General features: G+C 35.7%; 1 protein-coding gene across 2 annotated transcripts in view; it reads right to left on the reverse strand.

The window, feature by feature from the left end:
* Positions 1-23894, reverse strand: part of LOC123318930 (C3 and PZP-like alpha-2-macroglobulin domain-containing protein 8) — a 1198665-nt gene that overhangs the window by 1077643 nt on the left and 97128 nt on the right. For both annotated transcript variants that reach the window (XM_044905716.1, XM_044905717.1), the window contains one exon: positions 8152-8324. In XM_044905716.1, coding sequence (XP_044761651.1) covers positions 8152-8324 — 173 coding nt within the window. The remainder of the gene's footprint in view (positions 1-8151; positions 8325-23894) is intronic.

Consider the following 23894-nt stretch of genomic DNA (forward strand, 5'->3'; position numbering starts at 1 on the left):
TAACAAACATCGAATTTTCAGTTACTTCAATTGCCGTTTCACGTTTTCACATTACAAGTCCCTCAATCGATGAGAAAAGGGTCCAGTTTTGTGATGCAACGAGTGGTTTCTTTCAAATTTTATATAATTCATCCTCGATACCAGTTAAGGGTACCTACTGTGTTTAGGATTATGAATGTAAATTGTTTATGTATTTATAATTTCTCTGTAATTTCTCGTAATTTTGGCATGTTCTTTTGTTGATATAGTGAAATTGGATGTCAATAATTGCAAGGCATCATAATTTTATGACATTTTGATAACCTTGTTCCTTCCATCCAGCCATGAATTTGTATTTTTTTAGGTTTACGAGTAAAGAGCTTCGAATACCTATGTGTATGCTCATGACCTTTGCTATTTATACCGATTTGACGGTGATAATTGTGAAGAGGCAGATTTTCGCTCCGCCACAAAAGGAAATTTCTTCATCTATACTTTCATAACAAGACCTGACCACCGAAATATTTTTGAAGAAAACCGTTATATCATCATAGGGGGTTTTTACCGATAAATATTTTGACATTATTTTTCACCGACCAGTTCCATATTTGTAGCTTGCTTTCAGAATTCATATATTTTAGAATTCTTTCCGTTCAACCGTAGTTTTTCTTACTCGAGGGAGGTCTTTCAACTCGTTCAGTGTTTCCTTCTCTTCAATTGTTTCTGTCTCTTTCCGAGTCGGCTGATTGAATGAAAAATTTGAGTGCATCCAATGGAGAGATGAGTTACCCATAGTTGGGCAAGTTTTCCGAGGAGAGGGGTAATTCGAGTTCCGGGGCTGAAGGTCAAAATCAGTATGGGTTGAGATTGAACTGCCGAAAAAAGTACGTAAGGTGTTATTGCCGTGAGTTGGAAATTACTTCAAGAAGTTTGAAAGTTTGAAGTAAGTCACTTGTAGCATTATTATTCCTTACGTGGTGCATACCTGAGGCTTATTTTCCGCTTTCTTCAGTCTGTTGCACTGGCTGAGAATACTTACCTACCGTTTAAACTCGATCTAGTGATCGTAGACTGTGTAGAGTGCCGGATTCCGCGTCCGTTATTCGACCGCCGTTGGGTCCCAGGAGGACTTGGTGTTCCTACCGTATTTTCGGTGATTATTTGCTTAATATTGCCGACTTCCGACCGATCAACTTACGGGTTGGCAGCTTCTTCCGACCTGCTGTCTGACTAGCAGCCATTTTGTGGGTCATAGAGAGAGAGAAAGAAAGAGAGGGACAGAGTGCACTGTACTTGGACTGAGACCAGCAACGGTACCGATTTCCGCCGACAGAGGGTAACAGAGAGAAAGGGACAGGGCGCACTGCCATTGGACTGAGACCAGCCACTCTACCGATTTCCGCCGACAGAGGGAGTGACTTGCCAGTATTTCAAAAGTTAACCGTAATTACCGTCTATTTCCACCGTACTCCCCTGGAGTGACCGTACAAAATTTAACCGTATTTAATGTCTACTTCAACCGTATTTTCCTGGAGAGACCGTATTTCATCAGCCGCCCCCACACCGACCAGGACGCCGGTTGACATCAATATTTGTTATTACTTGTACATTTCTGTATATAATTTAATCTAGTAGGAATAAAGGACTGAACGTTTATTTTGTTGCCAGTTATTTTTGCCAGTGAGATACAGGTCCCTAAATCAGTTAGAGCGATTAAAAACCGTCAGAAAGCAGAGACCAAGAAGACGCTTCCACCCTAGTTTTCACTGCTTCCCTTCTCCACTGATCATTCAAGTCTACCCGGGTTCTCTAATTCTTTGGAGATTCTGTGAGAGACGTGGGGTTCCACTGATTGCCCCACTGGCGCCCGAGCAAAGGTAAGGAGCGTCCAGGGTGAGAGAAAAAGCGCATCACATAATCTAAGAGAGACGTGAAAAGGAGATGCACGTACGAAATAAACAAAAAATCACTTTCCGTAAGTTCTTTCTGTGTATTGACATTTTTCTGAGAGTATATCAGTATAGGAAACAATGGTGTTATTGCGAAGAATGATAAGAAGCAATGAAGATTATTTTGGTACTCAATTTGCAATTGACCATACAATAAAAGGGTAATAAAATCATTATAATTGAAAAATATTCACTATATGGAAAAATCGGAATAGAAGTACGACACTCTCATTATGCCCCGACAGACAAAAAGGCCCGACACTCTATTGACCATCTCTCTCGTCTTGCTCGTATCTATTGCTGTGCGCTTTCCATTTTGAGTAGAGTTCAGTGCTTATAACAAACACTTCTGAATTTCGCGACCCCCCAATTATAAAGCGGAAAATTGTTATTAAATAGTTTTTTCTACAAGCGTGCACGTTCAACCTTTTTCCCGCACGCATTTCAAGTTGCAAAGAGTCACTTTCTCAAAAGATGCGGGAAAAACGCCTGTTATTTCTTTTACGCACGCATTTGCTTGCGGGAATGGATTAACAGGGGGTTTTCCCGCACGCAAATAATATAAAGTAAATTAAATTCTATCATGTCTCTATGCACTGAACGTCAACAATGAGAAACCCATGGTAAGGACATGCAGAATTACGTCTGCCATTATATATGAAGTAATCAAATGAGATATGATGTGTTTCGTGAAATGGATACATTTATATATTTCAAGCGCTTGTAGAAAAAATATTGTTCCTAACTCTTGCGGAAAGTACATCCGCACTCAACTGCTCTGCTTTAGCATCGTTCGGGCAACGGCAGTTTCGTGCGGGCAAGTATCACTATCCGCACTTGATAGGAAAATAACTATTTCTGTATTTACAGTACGATTTCAGCGCCATCTTATTGTCGAGCATGATTTCACCTTAGAACATAAATACATAGAATGGACATTGACGTGCTATGAATGTATTTGTTTTGGAACAAACATTCGATGCTTCTTTGTCTAGCGCGACACTAAGGCAGTGGCGTAAAATAAATAAATTTATATAGCTTCTACCTTTTTGTAGGGAAAATTGATGTGACAATGATGTCAGATTCAACTATCTCAATTGTGATTGGCGACACTAAGCAACTATCTCAATCCCATTCCTTGTGTACTTGTTTACTAGTTCCAATCTTTCTACTCCATATTATTCGATTCTGATGTTTCTGTGCGTGTTGATAGTGGAATAAAATCAAATCAGTTCGTGTGTGAATCCAGCTCAGCTATGATTTCGAACTTTTTGAAGAGCTGCCTTTTTTGGTATTGAACTAGTGTGTGGTGTATATTTTATATTGATATTAACGAGGTGAGCAGAAGTAGGTAGGTATTGATGGACTATGGTGTAATAATTCACCCTGTGTCTTGATCAATGGAAGAGCGGCTTTCCACTGGACAAGGGGTGATTATTTTTAGATGTAACTTCACAAAGTTGAAAATCCTCTCAAAGGCAGAATGTGGATTCGGCCAGTCGCGCGAAGGACAGGTCTTTGATGTTTTTCCTTTATTCTTTATTCAGGGGAGACAGCTCAAATGAAACTCACGTATAAAATGTACAAATTAATCTATTCCTTGCACACACTTTCTTGTCACCAACATAAATCTTCAATTTCCTGAAATAATCTAGGAGTGCAAAACAATAAACAATATTTTCGTCGACAAAAATCTTCGATACAATTCTATTTCCAAACTTAGCGCAAAACAACAATGAATTTATAGGAGATTCCAGGACTCTGGACTGTATTCACTCCTTTCTCTGAACCCCAACTGTAAGAAAAGCAAATCAAAACAAAATTGGAAATTTCTACATTTTCTGCAATCTTCGCTCGAACCTACTGAGGATTGACGGAAAACTTTTTCGAGCAACAGACTTTCCATGCACAAAATCGGCGAATTCTTTACACTGTTCAACCGAATTCCCCGCACTTTACTGTACCAAACGATAAGCGCCTATCCGTTTCTACCCTATCCTACCTGAGCTCGTTAGCTGTCCTAAAACCAAAATTCGTAAAAATCCTAGATTTCGATCTTCACCGCAAAGCAAAAAGTGCTTTAATCAAATTATCCCCAGAGATTGGTCATCATTTGAGTAGCAAGAGTTCAAGATAAATGAAAACATACGTGTTATTTAGTAAGAGTCTGAGGGCTATCAATTTCGGCCATGGGCCATCATCAGGCCAGCTGAAAAGACATAAAATGGATATCCTTCAACTTCATACACAAGGTATTAAAAATTAAACATAATCTGAGAAAACTATCCTTCTTACATTCATTTAGATTATATTTTTTTGTGAGGTTAGATGTAATTAGCTTGAACTCACCGTCATAAGTTAATAAAGAGCTATCATATGTCGACAGAATCGATAAGGCGATCTACCTTATTTGAATGAAATCAATGCCTACATAAAACATGTTATGAAATCTGGACATAAAACACAACGAGGACAAATAATTTGGAAACTTCAAGATACGTGACAGGATGAAATTATGCAGTTGAATAGTTAGCGTCAATCAATGAGATGCGTATCCTCTTTAGAGTTTCTGCGCCGTGTACATGTTTTTAAGGCGCGAAATATGAATATTGGAGTCATATGAACGGTTGTAACCTCGGTTGTAACATTTTAAATATTATGTTTCCATTTGTGAACTCTTAGGTCTCGTTCAAAAAGTTCTCATTTGGTGTGTTTTTCGAAATTAACCACTGTTCAAGTAGTATCATCCTATTATAATCACTCTCTCTATGTAAGTTTGTCAGATTCACCACCGATGTCGAGTGTATTAGCTCCATCAGGTAATTACCTAATGCTGAGCTGGGTGGATTCTCTATGTGTGCGGTGAATCAAGTTTTCTCTGAACGGTTAGTCATTCCTCTATAAAATTGAGGAAATTCTGCACATGTTATCTTGTAAACGTCCCTTCTCTGTTCATCATTTGGTTTCTTTATGTTATGGACTAGCATATTCTCCAGTATTTATTCCGGTACAAAATATTTTATTTTCCTTCACCGACCTGAAGATGTTATTGTGATAGCGAAATACGTGTCATGGTTCAAACTCTTTTTGTGAAAATCGTATAATCCATTTCAAGTTCAATTCATCATTATATTTGTGGTCCATAAAATTTATCGAGTTATTGATCGATTTCTCCCGAGTGAATTTAAACTTGAAATTTGTATTCATTGTATCAAACAAAGTAATGAGTTCACTCTCAGTACCTGACCATGTACAAAATATGTCATCTACGTACCTCCTGTAGAGTCTTATGTATTTTCCAAGAGGCAGCTGCATGCTTTGTTTTTATTCATAGCTGACATACCTATATGTCGGCCATGAATCCAATGAATGGAGAATACATAGGTTATCCATCTTGCAGCGTGTATATAACGTCATCGAAAACAAATAATTTCTGCTCGGTGATCATTCTAGCAAAGGTCATAATGTTCTCTACATCCGCTCTCTCCAGGTCGAACTCATCTTGTGATATACAGTATTCTTTCGATATATCGTCTAATAACAAAAAAGTTTCCACTATTGGTTTATTAGTGTACAAATTGACTATGTCAAAAGACAGCAGACAAAAGTTTCCTTGGGGTTGTAGTTTTGGGGAGAGTACATAATATAGTAATTCAAGGAATTTTTCATAGCTAATTGAAATTTATAATTAAATTATTCATTAAGTTGTTAAAGAACTTTGAACAACTTGTGTTCTTGTGAGTTGATGGCAAAGGTGATGGGGCTTATGCTTTTCTCTAGTTCATGTAGCTCGATCAAACTTCACAATCTTGGAACCTGCAGATTCATTTCCTTCATAATAGTCGGTAAAGTGTTTTTGAGGGTGTTGTTCACCTTGTTAGTGAACTTCAAGAGGGGATTACTCCTACTTTTTATAATGTTATTATCGTTGAGAAAATTAAGCATCTTATCATTATATCAAACCTTACTACATAATATGACCAACCCTGCGTTTCTATCGGCTTTGGTGTCAATTAAATTGTTTCCTTTTTTTTCTCGAAAATTCTTCACAGTGCTATTGAGTAGTTTGTTGACCTCTAACTGTTCTCGGTTACTCACTTCAACCTTATCTCTGAAACATTTAATAGTTCCAATCGTTTCTTCGGCTACTGCATGAAAGTCTGGATTACTTTTCGTCTGTATTTCAATATCAATGGTGATCTCATAAATATTCAGTGCCTTGGGTATTGGGGCAAATTTGTATCCCAAAACGTTTTTATCTCGTCTTTATCGAATCGAATGAGATTGGTGAACCTGTCTTGAAAAATGGGAGCCTGCCCGTCTTGGGCATTTTCATCTGAAGATCTCGAATTATGATTAGGAACTGAATGATCTTCAAGTCTTATTGCGTTGTTGATAAGATTAGTGATCTCAAAATAAGAGAGAGAAAATAGGGAATCTAGAATACACATTGCTGTAATTTTGGAATTGACTTTTTTTCAGATTAATCTCAGACACCTAGAGGTGAACAGATGTCCAATGGAGGGAGGGAGTGTTCGAATGGTGCTTCATCTTGACATATATAGACAAGGAACCCAACACGTAGAAAAGAAGAATATCTGCTGAGAATATACTGGGAAATCGATGGCTCGATGAATGGCTGATCTAACCTAACACTGTTAGATGTTGAACACCGGCTGCTCCGGGTGTATGTTCGTGAAGATCAGAGAATATAGAGTTCATAGAGACTAAGATGTCTAAAACTATGGTGTATTCACTGATTCGATTTTGTTTTTAATTTCGTGGGGATATGGGATCAGTTCCGTTTTTCCCACTGTAGGTAGCGCTGTTTAGAATTTGACAGAGCAGTGTCAATTGATATTTGAAAATAATATGAATATTTTCCTACGACTTACGAATATGTTGTATTTATAAACGATTATTGGTATGTGAAATTGTATAAGTTTCGGGAAGGGGTGTAGAACATTCATTTATTCAACATATCGTTCAGTAAGATCAGTTTTCTGTATGAACAATCAAGAACTACAGCTAAGAATTCGATGTTGTTGGAATTTGAGGCAGAACCAAATCAGATGAACTAACATTCGGGACGGATATTGATAAGTTTCATGACATCTTCAGAAATATTTCAAAGAAACCGTATTGGAAATACGTAATGTGAATTGTGAGCATGTATCGAGAATCAGAAATACATAAATCTATTCGAGTTTGTTCTCCAAATATTTTTCCTGAGTAGATATAGTGAAAATTCCCTTTCCATGAACTGAATATATTGAATATTTGACCAATCAACTGTGTTTTATCAAAATCATATTGAATAACCCCCCTCACGAATTCAATTTGTCAAGCGAAAATTATCTTAAAGAAGAATAGTAAATACTCCTTCGATCAATTATTCGATATTGTTGAAATATTAACAGATTTCGTTTTACAACGAAACATAGACTGTAAATCACAAATATTCCTTAACAGCTGACAAAATGGTTATCTATGAAAATGGGCCAGTTCATATTTTGAATATCGTTGATCGATATTCGATATCAACGCAAAACGGAATGAAACGAGAGGATATCATTGGTCTTCCTTTGACAGAACAAGGATAGAACGAAGCAAACAACATGGTGGCGCCGCCACGAAACTGATATATATATATATCCCCGATTTGCTGAAATGTTGATGCTTGCAAAAAGTGACAAGTGCATACATCAGTATTATCTTGATAGAGACTTTTGAGATTGAAACAGAATAAATATTTCAAACGTTCATAAGTCCAACACTTATTCATATTCATTCATAATTTTGAACTGAAATCTTTAATTTCCAATTAATTATGTTGCTATCTTTAATTCGCAAGGGAGAATTTGTTCATTCAAATGAAGTTGCGTGGGTATAGTTTACATTTATAAAATTATAATACTTGCATATATAAGTTCATACAATGTCATGTATGACATACGTCATGACACCGGCTTTAATGAAAGGTTATATATCACTTGGCTGATTGTCGATGTAATGACTTAACTTCGGGGAGGCATAAAGTGGAATCTTATCTTACGGAGGCGAAAAGGTATAATGCTTTTTCAAAGTCGTAACTCATTCCCCATCTCTTTAATTTCCCCCAATAATAAAACGAAACATTCAGAACCTCTACACAGTTCTTATCCTCTCCCTGCTTTTTATGTCGCCCTATAAAAACGCTCTTTCAACACAAAACTCAACTCACCTCTTATCTCTATCGTAGTTTCGGTTATTCGACTCTCCTCATTCTCCAAGGGATCCGGGATCAGCTTGAGCGTGACGTTCAGCGGCTGTAGACTAGCAGGACCGTGTAGGGTGACCAAGACAGCGGTAGTCTTTCCGGGTGCAGCTAGCTCGGGGGCCACCACCGAAAAACCTCTGGAAAAATACGGGACATTCTAATAAATCTGTGAGGAACTAGAAAAAAAAATATGGTTGTATTCTGCTCTTCATCTGTTAGTTTCAAATCTGTAGCGCAAGTCCAATTCACAGATCCGAAAATAATGCAATTCTATCTTCTTTGCAGTATTACTTTTGAACTATTTATCGTGAATAGTTACGGATTCCTGTAAGCTACCGATCACCAAAATCTTCCAGAATTGCAATTTTTCTGTTAGCTTATGAAAACTTTCAGATTGGCTTACAAATGAAAGCAGAAAACCACCATTAGTGAAGGTGTCAATTCATTCTTCCAACTGGTAGATTTAAGATTGCCTTCGTAGTTTCGGCTTGGAACAAATATTTTTGATCCACAATCACTCCATAATTGAATTTTTATCCCCACTTCTGAACCGTATGGAATAACACATTAATCATAAGTGAAATAATGAAAATTACAACACCTTTTGAATCAATCAAGTTTTGCTCATTTATAATTTATATTAACATGAAAATTAATAGCAATAGACGTTTTTCTCTTTGTTTCCTCACAGTTCTTCTCGTTTTCATCAATCACACAAATGAGCTTCTAGTTGTCATCGCTGTACGTATGATCACTCGTTTGGATAAATCTTCAGAATCAATGGATGTATTTTTGTAAGGAACCATAAAAGCTTGAATTTTTCTTGCTATATCAAGCTTAACAGATATAACTTCAATTCTCGATGTAACTTTTTTCTACAACGGAGCTTCCCCATCCATCACGTCATTTTATTGTTTCAGGATCACCACCTTTATTAGCCAATAAGTTTATTGAAATGGATATGATACAACAGCCCCTATGAACTTCTGCGTTAGTTAGCCATTTGAAAATTACACTTATTGAATTGATAGAAGTAGAGTCGCAAATACACTGCTCAACAACAGATACTGATCACGTATGAATTTCTCTCGTGGCTCTTGTTGACTTACCTGGGACATGGAACAGGTGAGTTTTTGCCTTGTACATATATAACAGAATTCCCGAGGTAAAAAGATGCTTTTTCTTCTACGAAAGTAACTAATTAGTCCTGGTTGAAAATAAAAGGCTGTTGAAAATGCATCCATATGGTCGCAATGGAAATCCTTGCTCAATTCCCATCTAGCACAATTGAGTAAAACGGGCAAAAACATGAGTTTTATTTTGAAAGATAGTATTGTAATGAATATATCAATTTAAGTAACGGCTATTTGAAGGTTCTTTTAGAAATCCTTTATTTTCGACTTTCCTTTTCTATTCAACATATTAACTTAGTATTGTAATCAAGTTATCAGGAAACATGGAATTCGTACCGCACAAAATTTCAATGTCAAATTTGAAAGGCTTAAAATGGGAGATCCCGAAAAATCAGCAACATATTTTTTCATTTCTCGATGTAAACCATTATATGTGAGCCCTAACAGCAATTCTCCAGTCAGAGCTCATTTGCCTAAAGCGACAAAGAGGGTTTTACCAGAATACGAAACCTCTTCTGGAGTCAAGTTTACCGACGGGTGAGCTGACAGTGACGAGAAAGTTGATGCTGTTCGTCTCCATGGGAGACAGCTAAGGGGGACATTGAGAACATTGAATAACAATAGACTAATGCTTGGAGGCATACCTTGTGAATTTGTTAACAATTAAGGTATTCTTTGAACAAAATGTCACAGCAAATAAGAAATATATGGGAGAATCGTTATTTCGGTAATATATCTTGCATATGTAGCTACATGGTGTCCGGCAAAAAAAAAATATATAACCTATATGCAGAAATATATAACAACTGATACTGATCACGTATTAATTTCTCTCGTGGCTCTTGTTGACTTACCTGGGACATGGAACAGGTGAGTTTTTGCCTTGTACATATATAACAGAATTCCCGAGGTAAAAAAATGCTTTTTCTTCTACGAAAGTAACTAATTAGTCCTGGTTGAAAATAGAAGGCTGTTGAAAATGCATCCATATGGTTTTGAGATATATCTCACAAATAGTTTTAGTGAATGCAATGAATTGGTGTGGTGAACCTTCTCGAAAAATTCCACCGATATCAACAACATGTTCTCAAAACTCTTGCATTGTTGCAAGACCACGCATAGCAAGAAGAACAAAGAATGTTTTGAAATATTTACGATGGGAATTTCTTCCGCACCCAATTCATTCTTCGGATCTTGTACCCAGTGATTATCATCTGTTCCCAAATTTGAAAAAATCCTCATGGGGTGTTCGATTTGAAAGTTTAACTGACATTACACATGTCATAAATAGATCAATTGAGGAGACTTCGGAAAAGTTCTTTGAAAAAGGGTCAGAAAACTTAGTTTATCGCTGAAATGAATTCTTCAATAAAGGATAACAGCAGTTTGGACTAGATAAGATAAGATAAGATAAGATATTTCTTTATTTCAGATAAATTCGAATTACATGAAGAGTTACAATAAATCCAAAATTAAATGAAATGACGTCACAAAAATTTTTTGTTCACTCAGTAGCTTCAAAATAGTCCCTGAGGTTGTATGGTTCCAATGCAATCAGTAGATTTTTAACTTTATTTCTGAACGATTTATAGTTATTTATGCATTTTATATTATTTGGTAAGTTATTGAAAGCTCTGATGCTCATATAAGCAGCGCTCTTTTCAGTTAATGTTAATCTATGGGTTGGAAACATTATATTTAAATTTCTTGTGTTGTAACTATTTATATTCTCAGATATGAAACTACTCCTATTTTTATGTAAGAACATAAGGCATTCAAACAAATACAGGCCATAAACAGTGAAAATTCCTCTAAATCTAAAAGTTCCTCTACATGATTCCCTAAATTTCATTTTGTAAATTATTCGAATTGCTCTCTTCTGAATTAGGAATATTTTCTCTAAGTTTTCATTTGTTCCCCAGAAAATTATTCCATATTTGTACGTGGATTCAAAGTTTCCAAAATATACTGTTCTTAAGGTTTTCTCATTCATATGTTGGGTTATTGATCTTAGTGCAAAGCATGTCTTACTCAACTTCACTGAAATGAATTCTGTGTGTTGACGCCAATTGAGGAATTGATCAATGTAGACTCCCAGAAATCTGACGTAGTTCGATAGTTGGTAGTTACAGTTGGATAAGGTTACTGAATCTGATTTTTCCTTGTTTGACCTACTTGTGTCAAAAAGAATGATTTTTGATTTGTCCTCATTTAAAACTAGGTTATTTTGGTTGAACCATGTTTTTGATTTCAAGAAGATGTGGTTTGCTTGTCTTGAGAGCTCTTCAAAATCCTCGGCACTGGTTAATAGATTTGTGTCGTCGACAAAATTCACCACGTTTCCTTCATCTTGCAGTACTATGTGGCTTAGATCGTTCAGGTATATTAAGAATAAGAGTGTGCCGATGACGCTTCCTTGGTCGATTCCTATTTTTCTTATCAATATTTTTGACTTCGATTGATTTTTATTTTGTGTGATGGTAACTCTTTGTTTTCTGTTAGTCATGAATGAATCAAGCCATTTAATTGTGTTTCCTCTCACTCCATAAAACTCTAATTTCTGAAGAAGATATTCTTTGTTTAATGAGTCATAGGCTTTGGAGAGGTCTAGGAAAATACCCAGAGCCATCTTACTGTCCTCAAGTGACTCCAAAATGTACTGCAAGAATTCAAAGATAGCTGTCTGTGTTGAGCGTCCATGTAGAAATCCATGTTGGGTATGTGAAAAAAGGTTATTTTCTTTAAAGTACTCAGTTAATCTTGTCGAGACTAGTACTTCAAAAATTCTGGAGAATGCTGGTAGTAAACTTATGGGTCTGTAGTTGTTGAGAAGTTCTGGGTTGCCTGTTTTGAATATTGGTTTTATAAGTGCTAGTTTCAAGGAATCTGGAAATATACCGTGTTTGAAAGAATTATTTATAATGTATGATAGTATTTCGCTGACTGCTGGTAATGATAACTTGACTATCATAATAGGAATTTCGTCATCTCCGCTGCTGAATTTGTTTTTGATGGTTTTTGTTAAGTTCTCTATTTCGGAAGGTGTTGTTGGTCTCAGGTAGAAGGACTTCTCTATACGCTTCATGTGAGAATAATCTATAGGTGTTGTAGATATGTTATTTAGGAGGGTGTTTACTGTGTTGTTGAAGTGTTCGTTGAAATTTTCTGCTATTTCTTCTGGAGTCCCTTCCAATTGCCAATCTTCAGTGGATCTTGTTGTGCCAGTGATCTCTTTGCATATTTGCCACATAGTTTTACCTTTATTGTCTGACTTGATTATTCTTTCCTCATATGTTTTGGTTTTCTGGTTTTTCAATGCATTGTCATATTCTTTTTTTGTTTTTTGGTAAAGATCAAGATGTTGTGGGCTCACGTTACTTAAGACTAAGAGGATGTCTAATTCGTTTTTAATTTTTTCAATTTCAGGTGTTTTGTGAATATAGGCTCGCTTTTTGTTTAGAGATGGTTTTTTGGGAAAATTCTCGTTGAATATATTTATGAATTCAGACATGAAAACATCCCATTGTCTATTCACTTCGGATCTATCTATCTCTCGCACAAGGTTCCAGTTTTGGTTAAATAATTTTTCCAAAAATGCATCTTTTTCTTGCTGGCCATAAAATCTTCGGAAATAGATGTTATTTATCTTTACTTCTTCTGTAGTAAAAATAATTTTTTGTGCTGTGTGATCTGACATATGTATATTAATGACCGAACTTTCCCAATGTTGGATATTTGTGAAGATGTTGTCGATAGATGAGCTTGTTTTATTTGTAATTCTAGTATCTTGATATATGACATGTTTGAGGTTGAAAGATCTCATAAGGTTTATCAGTTCTATTCCATCTCTATTTGTTTTTCGTAATTCTATGTTGAAATCACCAGCTACTATTATTTGTTTGTTTTCAGGCATTATTCTGTTTAATGTTTGTTCTAATTTTGAGAAGAAGGTATGGATATTGCCGCCGGAAGGTCTATATATTGACAAAATGATTATATTTCCTCTTTTTCTGATCCATTCACCTGCAGCGCATTCAAACTCTCCAATTTGAGAAAACTTTTGTAATTTGGTTCTTGTAATACTTTTAAGTGTTTTGTGAAAATATAGTGCTGAACCTCCATGTTTTCCTTCAGGTCTGCAGAAGCTTCCTACTATATTGAAATTTCGTATAGGGAATGTGGGTAGTTGTTCGTATGATTTCCAGTGTTCTGTTATGCATAATATTTTGCACTCTTTATGTTCATTCAGTCCATATTCTAATTTATTCAAAGCATTTCCTATAGATTGGATATTTTGGTGGATAAGGCTTATTTTAGTGGTTTTTGGTTCATTTTTTGTTGTTTTGTCTGGTTGATGTTCATTATTTCTGTTTACTACCCAAAAAAATTTCCGGCGTGAGTTCTTTTATGGATTTCGAAATTAAACCTTCTTATTCCAACGTTTGGGGGCCAAAAAGATGGATCATACATAGTGTCTTTTCTAGTTAGGGGGGCTGTTACACAGAAGCTTTTCAGTTGTCCTGGTTTTGTTTGTAGTTCAGTTACTGTTATATTCTCATTTTCGAAGCCAGGTTGTTTTTTGATATGCTCTTGAACCATTTCACTTGTCACATGATTGTTTACTCTATATATATTAAGCCAAACTTTTCTTTCAGGGCCTGCGAAACCAGATTTAATAATTTCGTCGGAGGCTTCTCCCGTTCCTAACCTTTTTTTTGTGTGACGTCTCCTTTTATGTACTTCTATGAAGTCTGATTCATGTTGTGTATTTGTTTCTCTATTAGATTCGGATATTTCCTCATTGTGATGTTTAGGTAGTGTATTAGATGGATTCTTCTCTTGTTGTGGTTTAATTTTCAGGTTATCATTGTTTTGGTTAGATTTGTCGGGGGTATGGGATCTTTGAACTACTATCTTTGGGACTATTGTTTCTTGGTTGACGTTGCTTCTTTGAGTTCTTGTTTTGACGATGTCAGAGTATTGTGTTTCAATTTTTTTATCATTGTTGTTCAATTGTTGTTTTAGTAATTTATTATTTTCTTTAAGAATTAAGTTGTATTCTTTAAGGATTTCGTTCTTCTCCTGTGTTTCTGTGAGTAACTTAGTTAAGTATTCAATTTTGAGGGCCATAATTTCCTCTTTATTTGTTTTTTTTGGTTTTTCAATGTCACAACATTCTATATATCTCCCATTGATTACCTTGATATTTTTCTTTTTGGCACATGATCCATGGTATAGTCCATCACAATTTATGCATATTTGGATTGTGCATACTTTCTTATTACAGCATTTGTAGTTGTTTTCTCGTAGGTTTGATATTTTATCACTTTTAACACTTTCGCCGTCGCTATGTTCGTCTTCACTTGACGCCATCTTGACGTCATATCTAATTGGACTAATTGGAATAGTGTATATGTTACCGGCAATGTGTATAATTCAGACATTCTATACAATGCCTCGGCAATGTACTTTACCTAGGCATTGTATACAATTCCTAGGTATTCTATTGAATGCCTGCTGATTGCCGGGAATGTGTGAAATGAAATGATTCGGTTATGAATTTCTTGTCAGAATGGGTTTGTACAGGTTGGCACAATTCCTTGCCTACTGAGGGGATCTCGAGAACTAGGTATAAGAGTAAGAAGAAAACGGAAGACACATTTCCTAGCTATTTTTCAGAGAAACAAAGAATGGTGAAAATCGTAGCCTCCTAAGATTCTTCGTTTTTGAATTACTAGCAAAAAATGAGGTTTTGACAATTTCGAAAAATTCTCATAACTTTTTTATCTTCAAACTTACAGATCTGAAGCTTGAACCCATTAGGCACTTTTATACGTTGAATCTACTGAAAAAAGATTCTTTCCAATTCATATATAACAAATTCAAGTTTTCATTTAAAAAACCGAAAATTCGCCTAATGCTTCGAAATGAAAAAATATTTTGTGCCCGTCTTTTGATTCTATGTAAAAGAGTGCCTGAAGAAGGTTCAAGTTTCAGATCTGTAACTTCATAGACAAAAAAGTTAGGAGAACATTTCGAAATCGTCAAACTCTCATTTTTGCTAATAACTCAAAAACGAAGAATCGTAGATAGCTATGATTTTCATCATTCTTTGTTTCTCTGAAAAAGAGCTCGGTTCTCGAAATCCAACGAATATTCCCCATCCTGTTCTATGTATTATGTTTTTTAATATGTAATTAATATAATTTTTTGATTGAAAAATTTATTTTTTTTTCATTTCTTCTCTTGATAGAGGTTTTAAGAGATAGAGAGATCTCTGAAAAGCCTTTCTGAACAAAATCAACGAATGCGCTCCTTAAATCGTCCACATTTTTCCTCATTAATGAGATCTTACCTTAACACATTACCTGATAGGCGTCAGGTATTCAATAGAATACCTAGGCAATGTATGAAATGAATAATATTTCATACATTGCCTGACCTTTTCAGGCTTTCTCTACAATACCTAGGCATTATATAGAATGCCGGATTATACGCATTGCCGGTAACATATATATTGATATCAAATCATTTATAATATTGCCAACGTTTCGGACACTATTTGTGCTTACTCAAGGCTGCAATGGTAGGAATTCAAGAATCATACATCCAGACGAACAGATCTGACACTCATCTCACTAAAATATTTCTCTCGCCAATGAATCTTGTTTTCGCAGTTGAATCAAAAAGTAAGGTTATTGTATCTATCAGAATATTGATTTTTTTATCTTATGTTTCGAATATTATTGATAAAATCACATTCGAAAAGATTTAAGTCAGGTATATAAGCTAAAAACCATAAGTCAAAGTATAACTGAACCCAAATGCAAAACAATCGGTCTGATTTAAGTATATTCTCCTCTAATTAGCCCTACCGCAAGATAGGTGTAAGTATGAACTTAATTTTATCCGGGTAAACTTAAGTTTATATTCGGAAATCGGCTAGAGTTCGATAAAATATTCATTTACGTTAGGGAATTTCATCTTTAAATTTAAAATCAATTCACACATACAGAAATAAGATTTATAGTTTTTCACGAGGCAATCTGGACAATAGGAATTTGGATAGTGAATAGTCCTTCAAAAAACCATAATATGGACTCAAAAAGAGAATGAAACATTAGACATTAGATAGAGCGTAATTTTTCTGTGAGTGAAAGTATATTTTTCCAACTATTCAATACCTAATTGGCTTCATGGAAAATTTTTCCAAGAAACAGAAACGATAGTTTCAAATGTTGCAATTTCTTTTCTTAATAAACTTTTTAGGGTTTCCACTCCCAATCTCTGAAACATAATCAATTAAAAATGAAATCAGCGATTTGCTCCTGCGTAAATTCTTGCACTAATTTGTCAGGAGCAAATTAACTAGAAAAAATTGTTGCCTGACAATGAACTGAAAATAAATAACGTTGAAATTACAATTTTAAGTGGTAACAACCTTAATACTTCTGAAAAAAAAACAATCGTATTTTGTACAAGTGACATGAAAATAGTTGAAAACACATATTGTTGTAAAAATTTCTTTCCAGTCATTTTACAAACGGTTTCCGAAGTACGGCCTATAGCCACCCTTGATCTCATCTTGTGATGAGGATTGAAGTGCAGTTATCGTAAAGCTTATGAGACAAATAGTCCGATTAGCTGAAAACAAGAGTGGGTACTACAACTTAGAGTTCTTCAAAATTTGGCTGTTGGTATTTTGATGATTCAGTTTGCGCCATCATTCTTGTCACTCTCCTTTTTTGCATTCAATTCCCTTGTCAAATTATGAATAATAACAAGACGAAATATAATAATTATAACTCTACCGTTTTCCTCACACTCAAAATAATTCAAAATAATAATGTTCGTCTCGTCGCTCAACAGAATGCTCTTCCGATATTGAAAATATGTAAAAACAAAAAACAATACATTCAATTAATTGTTTGATTATATTACTATTTTTATACATTTCATATTCACTTTCCGAAAATTTGCCCCTTAAGTTTATTTATTTAACACTTGAGTTTAGCCGGCTAAAGATAGAAGAATCCAACATAAGCAAATCCCCGCACCTATCTTTATCCGTAACATATACTGGGTGATTCATAACTATTGGGACATAGGCTAAGGGCAGATTGTTTGGACCAAAATATGGCGTTAGGACCAAATATACCTCAATAAAATATTGCTGTGGAAAAATATAGAGGGCGTTAAAGTTGATTTTTTTTAAGGTTTTTGCTTATAATTTCATTGTATATTTTTTCATCCGTTTTTGAGAAAAATACAATTGAACAGTTCAAAGCATCGAAAGGGGATTTGGAGTAACGATTTATTTATTTTATTTTTTTATTTCGATTGCAGAGCATAATTAAAAACAATGTAACATAAAAAGAATAAACAAATTAAATGTTTTACGTGGTCTCCTTCGACTTCTATGCCTTTTCTAATGCTTTCAATAAAGGACTTCACTTACTATACTTAATGAGTATTTAACTGATTACAAACAGTAGACTAACGGACAGCAAATATCGTTAGAATACTTTTAACTACAATGGGGTATTTTCCAAAATTTCAAAATAGATGTAGTTGAAATCCTTATAACTCAAATATATCGAAATATCTTTTTTGTAGAATTTTAACATATTGCGTTCTGTCCGAAATTCTGATTTCAGAAGTGATCTCTTATAAACATTCTACGTCATTTTCACAATTCGGCAACGCCTGTCGAATCAATAATGGTCATGAAAATTTTATGATCATCATAGACTTAATAAATTTTTTAAGAATGTATAGACACAGATTAGAGGTGCGTTCGGCCAGTAGACTCTAGCAGCACTTTTTGTTCCGAGTCGTTCGGGCACGCAGTTTCAGAACAAAAAGTGTCAATAGTTGTCGTTCGTTCTAGACGGAGTGGAGTTTTCGGAATCAACTATATGAGCCCCAGCATCCAAGGTGGGGCGCGACAGGTGTTTGTGTAGAAGTAGGGTTATGAAACGAGACAAACCATAAAAAAACATCTTATAAACAAACTATTCATAAAACTGTAGAATTTCCGTTTAATCCACACTAAGAATTATCTATTCATATACATTTTGGAAGAAATTGCATTCAAATTCAAATTTTTCCCATGATTTTTGTGGTTGACATTTGTCATTCGTTCATTCAAAAATTGACAATTTGTACAGGCTCCATTAGCCCTAGCTTATCTGTGATAAAACTCTAGTTCTACTCGCTCTGTACCGGTGTTTACTGGCCGAACGTAGTCTACAGAAACAATTTTTTGTAATCTATGGATATAGAATTCTATATCTTCTTGATCAGTTCCACTATTGTCGAATCAACAAAAATCACTAGACTTTAGTAAAGGCATTCTACGTTACAAGCTTTTACATATTCGAATATTTAATAAGTTTCGAAGGGTATATTTCTGAAATTTCTTAATTTGGAAGCGAATTCTTAACTTGTTGGATAACTAATGGAAAAGGGTTTCCATAAATGATTTTGAATTTGATTATGAAGTTTTAGGAAACTTGCCCATTTTCCACATCTCTTATTCATACATGATTCAAACAATACCTCTGAAATGGTCCAAATTCGACTGAACGAAAGGGGTCTTGACAATTAAAATCCCAACTCTACCTAGAGTTCACCCCCTCTCTAGAAATGTGCTCAACTGCAATCAATTATCATACTTTGTCCTTAATCTTGATTGAAGACCCTGTAAATCTGACGGGAACCGTTCTGTGTTATTACCGAATCGAAATAATCGGGATTAAAACAATTATGGGATGAAATTCAGGAGTCGCAATGGAAATCCTTGCTCAATTCCCATCTAGCACAATTGAGTAAAACGGGCAAAAACATGAGTTTTATTTTGAAAGATAGTATTGTAATGAATATATAAATTTAAGTAACGGCTATTTGAAGGTTCTTTTAGAAATTCTTTATTTTCGACTTTCCTTTTCTATTCAACATATTAACTTAGTATTGTAATCAAGTTATCAGGAAACATGGAATTCGTACCGCACAAAATTTCAATGTCAAATTTGAAAGGCTTAAAATGGGAGATCCCGAAAAATCAGCAACATATTTTTTCATTTCTCGATATAAACCATTATATGTGAGCCCTAACAGCAATTCTCCAGTCAGAGCTCATTTGCCTAAAGCGACAAACAGGGTTTTACCAGAATACGAAACCTCTTCTGGAATCAAGTTTACCGACGGGTGAGCTGACAGTGACGAGAAAGTTGATGCTGTTCGTCTCCATGGGAGACAGCTAAGGGGGACATTGAGAACATTGAGTAACAATAGACTAATGCTTGGAGGCATACCTTGTGAATTTGTTAACAATTAAGGTATTCTTTGAACAAAATGTCACAGCAAATAAGAAATATATGGGAGAATCGTTATTTCGGTAATATATCTTGCATATGTAGCTACATGGTGTCCGGCAGAAAAAAAATATATAACCTATGTGTAGAAATATAGCAGCTGCCAAAAGAATTTTCGAGTAATATTTGTTGTGGATGAACTTTCCATACGACTTACTCATAGTACAGTACAGAGGAGCAATTCAAAGTTATATTTTTTAAAATGAAACACCCTTTATTTCATTTATAATTTGAATGCAGCTGATGGTTATATACTGGGTGGGCTTTTCAAAACGAAACAGACGAGACAACCACCTTAATTGTTGAAGAAAGTAATTACCAATAATAATTATTTCGTTGTCTAATCTTGACAATTAACGGAAACCATCGTAAGCACAGAATGAATTAGTCAAATATAATTGATGATTTCACACAGCATGGTTAGCGGAATGACTGGTACTGTACGAAATTCCAAATTGAATATCTCGAAAAGGAATACAATAAATGGGAAAAAATTGATACGCTTACTTCAGGATAACAAGGTCTTTCAAATGAGGTATCACTCACCCTATCTTTTCCATTCAAAATTTAGGGATTGGTGTTCTAACACTAAGGGTTGAAGCGATATAGTTGTGAATTTGACCTTAAAAGTTGTCCCCCTCGAAACAAATATCGACGTGTCCGAGGATTTTTTCGAAATAAATTTATTCCGCTCGCTATCCCGTCTGTTTCGTTTCGAAAAGTCCATCCTGTATATTACAGTTAATGAGTTAATAGAAAGTATTGTCGTATAATCTAAGCTCAATTCTATGGGTACTCGGCAGGGGCTCTCGAACCTGGTTTAATCCGGAAGGAGGTCCAGCAGCATCCTGTACAGCCAAGGCCACACCTTCAGAATTTTTTTTTTTTTGGTGTAGCAGGGGGAAAAACTGCAATTCAGACGAACCACCCTCTCCTGAGGGGGAACAAGTGTGGGGTTTCTCACTCTCCTGATCTCGAAACCCACTAAAAACCCTTGACAGCTTCTTGAATATTGGTCCCGGGCATTTGCCTATAAGCCGTTCATCTCTTAGTCGGTTTTCTTCTCGCACACTATCGTGCTCGGATTTATATGTTTATCCTCTGTTGGATAACACTTTATTGGATTAGTCAATGAGTTTCAGTTCCTATTTTAATATTTTTCAATTGATCTCTTGGTCTTCTTCGGTGAATTCGCATTCTCCTTTTGTCTTCCTCTGGGTCGTAGTCCACTAGTCTCCAGAGTTCTTGATTCGGATGGTTTTTCGCTGTTTCGAAAAATTTCTGTGCTTTTCTGTTCATGAATTCCGTTTTTGTCTCTCATTTAAGGTCCCTATAAATCTGTCTATTCCTGACAAACCAAGGTGCATCTATTGCACATCGTAGCAGCATGTTTTCAGTGGCCTGAATTCTTTTGATATGGCTCTTTGCCGCGAAACCCCAGGCAACTGATCCATGAGTCAGTTGAGGCCTAGCAACCGCTTTGATTATCTCTTCAATTTTTTCTCTTTCGACATGTGGCTTCTTCGTCCTATCAGAGGGTAGAGTCTATTCTTCGCTGCTTTCGTTCTGTCGATTGCTTGTTTGATATGAATTTTCCAAGTTAGTATTTGTCAAGCGTTATTCCCAAATATTTGGCTTCATTTTTCCAGTCGATTTTTTCACTGTCAACTTCTGGATTCGTCGTGGGTCTCAGTCTACTATCTGCAGTAATAGTGCTTGGCTCTTTTGTCCATTGAGCTGGATTTTCCACTTTATGCACCAGTCATTTGTTTCGTCAATCGTTTCTTGTAGAACTCGTTCTATTACTGCTGGGTTGCGGTGTCGAGTTGCTATTCCTGTGTCGTCAGCATATAACCTTAGCATGGTTCTTGGATTCTTCAGAATATCGTGGATGTATATGTTGTACAGAAGTGGCCCAAGTTCTGATCCTTGGGGTACTCCAGCCCCAATATCTCTTGTTGAGGAGCATTCTCCTTCCACTTTCACGTATAATCTTCTATTTTTGAGATAATTCCTGATCAACTCGCATATTTTGATCGAATATACAGCACATCTCATCTTATATATCAATCCTTCATGCCATACTCTGTCGAATGCTCTGGCAACGTCTAGTAAAACAAGACCTGTAGCTTGTTTATTTTGAAATCTCTCTGTAATGCATTCTGTGATCCTTAATAATTGTTGCTCTGTTGAATGCTCTCTTCTGAATCCGAACTGTTCTTGTGGTATTAGTTTCAGATTTTCGGATTCCTCATTTAGCCTCGTGGATATAATTCTTTCTACTACTTTTCCTAACGCCGACAGTAGACTGTGTTCTGTTCAGTGTTCTGTCCTCATAATTCCATTTGCGATATTTGTAAGAGCAGCTATACATTTTCTAGGTAATTTCTTCAACATAACATTCGTTGTTTTATCGCCGGAAGCCGGGAGCTTTCCTCTTTTTCAAAGTTCTAATTATTTCCCTAATTTCATTTGGCGATGTTAGTTTGTCTTTTTCAGCAGCCGCTGGTGATTCATCCATTTCTTCTTCATTTTCTTCAACCAGTTCTTCCAAATCTTTATTATCGTCGTCTATCCTGTAATTTATTCTCGATTCTCGTTCGATCGAGTCCGCCAATGCATCTGCCTTTCAGTATTGTTATACGCCATTCCTCTTTCTCCGTGTAGGGGTCGAATTTTAGTCTTTTCTCCTCGTAGTCTTCTTGGCATTCTCCATACCGAATGATCAATTGTATTCAGTTCTTAAACCTTTAATTCCATCTGCTTGTTCTTAGATCTTTCCGGGCATTCTTCAGAACTTGGCAATGGCGGTTGAGGTTCTTCTATTCATTTTTATTCATCAGTTATATTTATTCGATTTTCTCGTAGAAGATCTTTTACTTCTTTAAGCGTATCGCCTTGCGTATGACTTGGTGCTGGTCTCTTCACTCTCCTCGTGCTTTTTTCGCAAGCTTTCAATATTAGGTCCTTCCGTTTGCATAAGAAGTGTAGCACTTTTCTACACTCGATTTTAGTATTCGTTTGCTAATTAAATTTACACCACTGTGGAGGAGATCTAATTTATCTATATCTCCTTTTGACTATATGTAGATAAACTACACTTCCTCTACACTGGTGTAAATCAAATCGAGTGTGGAATAGTGCTACACTTTTATGCAACGAAAGTACCTATTATCTCTTCCAGTTTATCAACCGAACGTTCCAGATCCTCTGGAGTGCTTATTGTTGGGATTTCTGTTACTTCCGATTGTATTGAATGGCTGTATTTGGCCCAATTGGTATATTTTTATATTTCCATCAGTTTTTTCTTCTCCAATTTTCAATTTCACGGGATTGTGGTTTCAGGTTCCATCTTCCAAAGTTGCAATCGAGAATTCTTGAGTTATATTTTTCAATATCGCGATATCTATCACATCTGGTATTCCTATACCAAAAGCAAGATATGTCGTTAACTCTGGTCCAATCTCTATGGCTTTTTGATTTCGGCGAAATCCGAGTTTTTTGCCATTTCTATTCTCTGTTCTGCTGTTCCATAATGGGGATTTACAGTTGAAATCTCCAATGCAGATTGTCGGGTTCGTTCCTGCCAACATGTTGTTCTACTTTTGAAGTAGTGTTTCAGATCTGTTTTCACCAATATTGCTACTCATCCTCCAGTGTTTGTATCTATATGTTTCATAATTCATGAAATTCAGTCGTCTGTTCCGGTGTATTCTTGTTTCCTGTAGGGCTATAATATCAGGTTGTCTCTCTATCTCGGCTTTCTGAGTGTTGATCCCGTTTATGTTCCACTAGAATATCTCGAGGGATTTCTTCCTAAAATCCGTAAGGTCCATTAATTCAGTTTAGTTATTTTTCTGTAGTCATCTACAGTTGTGGCTATAATCTTGATTCCGTCTTTCACTACAGTAGCCCGGTTATAGCTGAATTTCTTGGTATAGAGAGCTTTTGAGATGTCTACCCAATCTGATGTACCCATCATCGTGATGGGTGGGATTCCATCCCTTTTTAGGCACTCCCGTTATCTTCTTGACGGTCTCCTCATCAGAAGAGGAGCTTTCTCTTCGCGCGCGTTTATTTGGGGGCGCGTTTGGGGCCTTCGCAACCAACGTTGCATCTGTTTTTCTTGTTTCGGGTTGAGAAAAAATTCATTTGAGGGAATTATTTTTGGAACTCGCTACCGGTTTTGTAATTGTGG

This window comes from Coccinella septempunctata, chromosome 8, assembly GCF_907165205.1.
Source record: "Coccinella septempunctata chromosome 8, icCocSept1.1, whole genome shotgun sequence".
In the NCBI taxonomy this organism is placed as follows: Eukaryota; Metazoa; Arthropoda; class Insecta; order Coleoptera; family Coccinellidae; genus Coccinella; species Coccinella septempunctata.